The following is an 8,836-nucleotide window of genomic DNA, read 5'->3' as shown; positions in this document are numbered from 1 at the left end:
GTTGGAGTGCTCAAAATTGGACCTAGCGCAGCTCTGAGAAACCTGACCTTTGAAACTAGCCCTGTTTTGACCAGGTGCTGGGCCAGGTGACCTCCAGAGGTCCCATCCGACCTGAGTTATTCTGCAACTGCTGTCAATCGGCTCTGAGAGAAAGGGAGGCGTCTTAAAGGCAAGAAGTTCCTACAGGTCTGAGATAGGAAAGACAGCTCTCACCAGGTCCTTGCTGAAGAAGCAGCTGCTGTGTGGGTTAGACCTTCTCTAGAAAGTTCATATGGAGGTGAGGCAGGGAGAAGGATGCATGAACGCCCTAACAAACAGCGAAGCTTCAGCAATGCCCCCCCCAGGAGACACCACTGAACATAGTGCGAACCCCAAGCACATCAGCCTTCAGTTCTGCTGCTCCTGGGATTACTCTTCTCCAACCTGAGCCCTGTGGAGAGCCCTTCTGCAAGGAGCAGACTCTGGTATCACAGCTCCTGGCTATCTGAGCTCCCTAAAGGGAATTGCCCGAGCTGGCAGCGTCCCCAGGGCAGGCAGCTCGGCATGGACACCCCCACGGCCACTGAGCCATGCCCAGGGAGAGTCTGTCCTCCTTCCTGCCCCCCTCAGGGAGGTTTCTGCAGGCTCCCCCGCTGACCACATCACGTATCACATGAGATTGAACTGGCATTATTCACAGCGCTGATGGGCAGGCATCTGGCTCCCAGTGCTTTGGAACCAAAGTGGCGGCCGCGCTATGAAGGGCTGGGTAGTTTAAGGCTTTGCATAGTTCTGCAAGCGTGGGTAGCACAGGGAGTCGAACATCACATTGCAGAACAGATGCCTAGATGGTTTCTGCGTCAGAAGAAATCTTCCTTTGCATTTACATCACCCCGCCGCTGCCGCTGACCAACTGCTTTCGGCCAGAGCGGGCTGCCAGCACGTGGCCACCTTCCAGGCGCAGTGAGTGGATGCTGTGCCTGGGGGATCAGTGCTACAGCTGTGCACAGCAACTCCCTTGCGTGGACACCTCTTGGAAGAGCTTCAAACACCTCAGCCCTGGGAAAAGGAGAATTTAGCAAGTATGCCTGCCCTTCCCAGGCATACGTGTGTCTCCTGTTGCGCAGCTGCTGGAGCAGGGCAGGAGCTACTGCTTTTGCAGGTTAGCTGCCTTCCTCACAGAAACACGGGGAGAGCGAGCCAAGCTATCTGATCATCAGCAGGCTCTCACCACGGGCGAGATGGGAGCACGTAACTTGCTTTGGCTACACAAAGATGAACAAGCAGCCTACACTGGAGGTGCCTGCCTTTGCTCATCGGCTACTCGTTTTCAGATGGCTGAAGCGAAGAGCAGCGAATTCTTCCCCTGCCAAGTGACGGTTTACTTTGGAAACAAACTTCTATCTACCTAGGAAAACTCAGGCGGACCTTCTGGCAAGCAGTTCCTTACTTACCCAAGCATGCAGCGGAGCTTGCTGAAGCCAGACTCTCACCCACAGTCACGCAGGATGCAATGAAAGGCAGAGGCTCAGGAATAAAAAGGAGCCTTGTGGGAAGAAGCAATTGCTGAAAGGTACAGAGCCTTGGAGATGCTTTTTTAATGCCAGAGGTGTAGGGCAGGGAGCTTAAACCACAGCTACAACTGAGCCCACTGCCTGTTTTCTCTGTGTAACGCACTGGGCACTGCCATTTGCGTGGGAGCCTGCAGAGATGTGCCAGCATCTAACACAGCCAGCCTGGCCCCCGAGAGCAGGCCATCGCTGGGGTACACAGAAGCCCTGCTTTTGATAAAGCAAAAGCCCAGCGTCAGCTCTGCTTACTTTGTAAGACACTTTCCAGCCCCCACGCCACTGTGTGTCTGGGCTTTCGGCCGTAACGCTAGCACTAAACCCAGGCTGAGCATCCACAGACTAAATACTCCTCAGAGGAGAATGAGAGTGCCAGCACTGAATTTACATTACTTGATGCTTTCCAGCCCTATGCAACGGGGCTTTCTCTTCCTCTCAGCCCTGACCCTAGCCCTAGGGTCTCAGCCCAAGCACCGCAGCCGTGGTTTCCCCAGCAAGCCCTCCTCAGAGGACAGTTTGAGCAGCAGCCTTCTGCTGAGCTCAGCAGCCCCTTCCTAGCCCCAGGTTAACTGCAGCTCTGGGCTTGCCTGTGTATGCAACCTTAACCCTAGGCTGAGCTTTGAGCAAGCACCCCAACTCTTCCTTCCCCACCATAAAAATTCATCAGGTGATGGTGGGTCACAGCGAAGACAGAGGCAGCCCCTTCACAAAGGCGCATGGTGACAGTACAAGAGGCAATGGGCCCAAGCTGCTCCAAGGGCAACTCTATCTGGTTATAAAGACAAAAAAAATCTGCTGTGAAAACCACTGACCATGGAGTAAGATTGCCAGGTGAAGAAGTGGCCAGTTTCTCTTGCTGGAAACACTCAAGGCTTGGTTTGACATGGCGCTGGATAACCTAGTCTGGGATCCTGCTTTCAGCAGAAGGAAAGGGGTGCATCCCCAGGGGCCCTTCAACACGGCTCTTCTGTGATCCTATAAAGCCACTGCCTAAAAACAGGAGCCTGTTATCTTAATTGTGGCTGGGAAACACTACAGAGCAACTTCCAACCTTGAGCTGGGAAGTTACAAAAAAACAAAGTAGACTGTGTTAAGAAAACAGAAAATAATGAGGCAAAGCCTTCAGGATAATGGAGACTCAGTGTAACACCCCTCCAACACACACAATCTATTTGCAGAAGACCAAGCCTTTGGAAGGGCCATTGGAAGGGTGAGTACACAACCCCAAAAAAAGGACAGAGACTGGGAAGTCTCTGTTCCATACACCAGTTTTCACTGTTAGGAGTTTTCAGGCTCACTTCAAATACTGCTCTGGTCCGTCTTTTCCTCCCAGCCCTGACCAAAGCTCTAGCCTCTGGGTGTGAAACTGCAAGTTTCAGATGGGCTTGTGATGAAACTTGAAATTGTGGTATCAGGTTAAGCACACAGTAAAATCCTACTGGCCAGAACCTGGGCCTTTTTAACAGAAAACGAATACATCTCCCTTTGACACAGCCTATTTCGTGCCTATTGCTGCTCATCAGCCACACGTGCACAATACTCCACACGCACTCAGCTGTCGAGTCAGTATCGGACTGATAGGCACACCTGGAGAACACTGATAGCTCAGAGTATAGCATCTCACAGAACCAAGAGCATGGTTTACCCACCACCACCACGCCATCCTGCAAGCCACTACACACACTTAATTAGACACTCTACAGCTTCCCTCAAAGGCCCAGAGGAATCAGAATTTGTCATCACACAGTAGATGTTGAAAGCCTTGGGGGATGTTTACTTCAAGTGTGTTTACTTGACTTCTGATTCATTCCACTAATGAAGAGCTATTGCTTGAAACTCTTCAAAAACATGATTTTCTGGACAAGAAAACTGAGTAAACTAAACAGGTATCTACCAAGAACGGGGCAAACACAGCTGAGCCTGCTTTGGGCTGGGGATGGGCTTCCTCAAGATCCCTTCCATAAGGTGCCTTGCTCCAAGCCCAACCATGGAATAGCACCAGAAGAGGTTTCCCAGTTCCCAACCTGTTCACGTGAGGCCAAACTTGAGTAGGTTGCCATTAAGCTCTAGTTCCTCTTTCCACCTCAAGCTGTCTCGAGCACAGCACTTCCCACTCTGTTAGATGGGCACTGCAGAAACTGTAAAGACGGCTCATGCTAATTGTTCACTCAGAGGTCACATCCACCTATCAAACACCCATCTGGGGCTTCTGCAAGATTAAAAAAAGAGAGACAAACAAGAGGATTATTAAAAATTTAACTATATACCATATTTATTATCAATCCACAGGATAATCTGATTGCTACATGAGCTCATAAAAGCTATTTCACCTTTACAAAATTAAAAAAAAAAATGTGCCACAAGGATGTAATAACTGCTGATAACCAAGGACTGATTCTTAAAATTATAAATTTGCTGTAGAAAAGATTAAAAAAAATTATATTCACTTTAGAATTTTATTTTGAATAAAATATTCCCCTGTATAAAAAATAAAAAAGCTTGCTCTGGTTAGAATTAGAGTATTTTTCTTCTTCTTTTTTAAATCTGGGAATTTGCATAATATCTCTGTAATAGTTTTTTTTTTTTCCTATTGTACCACGCGGCATTCAAGCATAGCAGATTAGAAAACAAACATGAGAAAAGCAGTCTTAAAATGTATGAAATCCACATGGGAAGTTTTAACTTCCTTTCCTTTCCTCTATTCTTTAAAGACACTTTAGCAAGAATAGCCTTGGAAAAGAATACAGGTGGGGAGGGACCTTCAATGTGCCATTAAGTAGAGCAAGGTAATAAAAGGCCTTTCATAAGTGCTTTCTTAATAAGGTGCAGAAGCAGACTGCAACGTTGCTAGTACTGCACTATGTACAATATTCACAATAGATTTTTTTATTTAAAAATATTCCAGCTAGTTCACATTTTCTCTTCCATTCTGAGGCTTTCAGTTCCATCACAGCCTTGACAGCAAGAAGCGCAGCAGCACCACTTCCCTTGTGGTCGGTTGGTCCTCATATGAAACACTGGAACCTGTGAGTGGGCCAAAGTTCTTGGGTTTTTCCTACCTAGCAACCTTGGAAGTCCGTCTGGGTTCAGGTGTACATACTGACGGCTGGAGTCCTGAGTTAAAAACACTCCGGCACTGGAGTCGGACACAGCAATGTTTTATATTGCCAAGGCTTTCTTTACCTTAGATTTGTCTAATGTGCGTCAAGGGATGAACCTCTCCTAGAGAAACATAAAATACAAACCCAAACAAAACGAAGCTAAAAAACACACTGTCAAAGGCTTAGCAGCTCTTGACTCTCGACTGGGTGATGTCTGACGTTTTCTTGATGACACTTGCCCGCGTCTCGCGGTCTGGCCGGCTGCTGCTAGTGGAGGCTGTGGACACAACTTGTGGCAGGGGGATGTCTGGGAACGGGGGCCAGGAGCTGTTGTAAGGCAGTGGGCAGCTTTCTTCTTTGATGGTCACCTGCAGGTCAGGCTTGTTGGCAACGAAAGTGGCCATGCTGGGAAGCGTATGAGAAGTGTTCCTCATTCCCAGATTGCTGAGATACTGTTTGCCTTCAATGTTTTTCTTCTGCCAATGAAGTCGGCCCTACAAAGGGGAAGAAGAATGAGGAAAGAATACATGAGTGAATGCACTTTGTAAGGTGCTCACGGGAACAAGATGAAGACAGAAACATCCACAAATTTCACAGGAGTTACTCCCTCTCTAAAATCCTACCTGCTGGCATTGAATGTCTTTGCTAGCTTTACTACCTGCTGACTTTGAATGTCTTTGCTCTCTGACATTTCTCTCTTTAGGAAGTCCTATATCTGAACCTTGGTGGCTTGCTCTCCATCACTCAGGAGACTCTGCCCACTCTTCTGATGGAAAAGGAAGGCCTTACTGCCAGGGTGCCAGACACAGAATTGGACACAGAAGACCAAAAACTCAAGAGCATCAAATGGAAGTCTCCTCCATTACTGGGGAGAGCATCCTCCTGCCAACAGGGAGGTACCGAGACTCAACACCTTTCAAACAGCACCACCCACATTGTCAACACAGGTAAAGCTGCTGGGAGAGCCAACGTCCCTTGATAGCATGTCCAACATCACAGCTATGAGGTTTGCCAAGGGAACACAAGCATCCTCTTCCTTCCACATCACACATGCCGCAATGGCATGCTCTGTCAAAGGAGAGTCCTCGCTGGGTTTGGGGAGCCACGGAGCTCCCACCTCAGTCGCTACTGGTAAAGTAGCTGGTGGATTCCCACACTTCTCCCTTACCGGCTACACAAACCCTTCTGGGGCGTTTTACTGAGCTTCCTGCTTCACCAAAGCAGGAAAGAATAGCAGCCCATCCAGCCCTCTGGTGCAGGGCAGGGCAAGAAACACTGTTATAACCACGCTGGCAGCAGGTAGCTGATGCTGAGCACTAACTTGGTCTTCGCTTCTCAGGAAAGCCTTTTGCCTCACATACCTCAAATGTTCAAGTTGCATTTCTATCATACATGTAAACATTTCCTCCAATTGTATGAGTTCAGATGCCATTTAAGGAAAACAAAGTGAGCATGCTTCCAGCTGAGATGAAATGCTCACTGCCCAGCAGTGTCAATGCATGGTGCACACACACACATAGAGCACATGACAAAGGCCACTGGGTTGCTCCGTATTCACAAACTAGTTGGCACTGTTGATGGTTCGACAGAGTATTTTCTTATGCAAATTTATCTCCTTGTAGTTATGACAGATGAGGAAGAAGGAACTTGCAGAGATATCCGTTCTGCTAGGAAATCATCCAAACATATGTATCCTTTGAACCTTTCTAGTTTTTGTTTTTCTCTCTCAGCTTTTAAAACTGAATGTTTCAGTGGTAGGCAGTTGCAAACATAGAATACGAAAGAATACCTCTGGACATTATTTTGAGATCTTGCCCCAAAACGTTTAGATTCCAGAAAGCACTTACCTCTGCATTTTCTTCATCGCTTGGAACGCTGTCAGTCGTTTCACTTTCTGTCAAACAAAATGGAAGCAAAAATGAAACTCGTGTTATTTTATCTACAGTAGCAAGATCCAGCTCAAGAGGCTCGATCCACTTCAAACAAGTACAAGCAAACAGAGCCTAGCCAAACAAGCAGGAAACAATAGCAAAGCGTGGACCCCCTGTGCGAAGTAACTGAAGGGCTAGACCACATGGCATCTTTGAACAACTGGAGCAAATTCACATGGTTATCACGGTTAATACAGACACACCCTGGGAAAGACAGCAACAGAGGTGGAAGCAGCAGATCTGTGCAACTGCCCATACTTCTGGGCAGAGGGAGGAGACTCCTGCTGGCAGGGAATGCCCCTCTCCCTCACCTGCTCTGGGCAGCTTGAGGCCCAGCTATGGGCAAAGTCCTTTCCAATCCTTATTTTTATCTTGCTGCAAAACCATCTAGAACTCCACCCCAGAGGAGATAAGTGTGTTTTTGTTTCATAAACTGTTATCTCAATCTGCCGCCTCAAGGGCTCATTGCCACTTCTTGCACTTTACTACTGCTGGTTTACTTCACTTTTATTTCATTCTTGCCACCCTTGCCCGGTCCTTCAGCCTGTTTCTCTGCCCTCCACCCACGACTCCAGCACAGAGAAATGTAATGACATTCTGCACCAAAGCAGGACAGCCCCATCGCCTCTCACCCCTCCCTACTGCCTCTCTGTCCCTCACCATTTCAGCCAGAGCACAAATACACAAATACACACACAAGGTGCCACCCCTCTGCACCAAGGGACAGGCCAGCAGCTCCAGCAGGACGGCCATCCTCCTGCAGCTCAGCCCTTGCTTGCAGAAGAGCCCGAAACCCAGGGCTTTCAGTTGTATTTTCAAGCCCTCTAGATGTCCCTGCTTGAACAGTGGTTGGACCAGAGGAGCTCCCCTGCAAGTCTCCAGAGCTCTTCTCTTGAGGCTCAGCTAAGGACGAGGTTTGGGCAGAGGGCCATAAACTTATGGTCTGAATTGCTCCTTCAGACGTAAGGATCTAAACTGCACTCAGCGTCCTGAAGCAAGGAAGCTAGCAGCTCAGCTACTGAATGCTCTGACTGCCACAGCTGACGCTTCACCTACTTCACAGTCCCAGTCCCAGCATGCGGCAAGCAGAGGATCTAACTGTGAAGTTAACACTCTGCAGGGCTCCTCGTCCACTGGCCCAGGTAAAGAGAGATGTGACAACGTGATAAAGCTGGTCCATTAAGCCAGACTGAGGGGAGGGGGGGGGGGAGAGGCAGAAAGTAACCTGTACAGAAGGAGAAATGGCCCTGGAGATAGAGTCAATAAGAGGGATCAACACAGAGACAAGAAGCAGATATTCCTTGACATGAAGAAACATGTGGCAACAAAAAAGGGTGATGCAGATGAAAAGGAATCCATCCTTGATGTTTATACATAACAAAATGCTGAGCAAGAGATAGCACTATAGTTAGCAAAGCCAGGGAAGCAAGCCACTCGGGGATGGAAAGTTAGAGAGGCTATTTGAATCAGGAAGGTTATTTGAATCGGTGTCAGACAAGACAAGGTTGACAAGAACAGCCTTGGTACTAAAAAAACTGATTTCATAGACGTCAGTGGAAACCTGAGGAAAGTCGTAAGGGCCAGACATATCACTTGCCCGTGTAACCTCAGAAAGGAACTAGAGGTGTTTTTGAAATAAAGCAGATTTATGTAGGACAGCTGATACCTCCAGCTACTGTTTGTTGTTGTTGTTGTTTCAGAAGAGCTAAACTAACTGCTCTTGCACAGCTGTTCTGGTCATGCTCCTCCCTGCCAACCCGTGGCAGCACCTGACACAGGAGGCAACTCCACTCAGCAGAGCCACGAGGGCAGGTTCAGGGCTCCTTTATGGGCTTGTGTGTAACAAGATAAAATCCGAAATAGTCACAAGAACGTCCTACAAACGTCAGGGTTCTGACAAACCCTGTGGTGAAAAATGTGACATTTGTTCCTATATCCAGTTGGACCATGTTCTCTTGCTGCGATTTATGCCCATTGCCTCTCATCTTCCCTCCACGCCTCACTGTGAGGAGCTGTGCTCAACCTTCTCAGTACCATCCCTGTAGGTATGGATGGGCTGCTGTGAGGGTACCAAGACCTCTTCTTCAAGCCCCAGTCCCTCAGTCAGCACTTCCTCACAAGACAACTGCTCCAGCCCCTGACCACCCTGGCAGGCCCTCCCTGCACTCGCTCCTGTTTGTTGCTTTCTTGGCCTGGGGGACTCAGAGCCAGGCCCAGTGCTCCAGCAGCAGCGTGACGAGCGCTGAGTAGAGGTGGA

At 48.4% G+C, this 8,836-nt stretch overlaps 1 protein-coding gene across 6 annotated transcripts in view; it reads right to left on the bottom strand.

Moving 5' to 3' along the window:
• Positions 1 to 3,791: 3,791 nt before the first annotated feature.
• IRF2 (interferon regulatory factor 2) overlaps positions 3,792 to 8,836 on the bottom strand; it is a 40,561-nt gene continuing 35,516 nt past the window's right edge. For all 6 annotated transcript variants that reach the window (XM_038178887.2, XM_072037250.1, XM_027456291.3 and 3 more), the window contains 2 exons: positions 6,496 to 6,542; positions 3,792 to 5,142 (listed from right to left, as the gene is read on the bottom strand). In XM_038178887.2, the coding sequence (XP_038034815.1) occupies positions 4,831 to 5,142; positions 6,496 to 6,542 (359 nt within the window). In that variant the 3' untranslated portion in view covers positions 3,792 to 4,830. The remainder of the gene's footprint in view (positions 5,143 to 6,495; positions 6,543 to 8,836) is intronic.

The sequence above is a fragment of the Anas platyrhynchos genome, chromosome 4 (assembly GCF_047663525.1).
Source record: "Anas platyrhynchos isolate ZD024472 breed Pekin duck chromosome 4, IASCAAS_PekinDuck_T2T, whole genome shotgun sequence".
Taxonomy (NCBI): domain Eukaryota; kingdom Metazoa; phylum Chordata; class Aves; order Anseriformes; family Anatidae; genus Anas; species Anas platyrhynchos.
The sequence above is the reverse complement of the archived record's forward strand: the minus strand, read 5'-3'. Positions and strand labels throughout refer to the sequence as shown.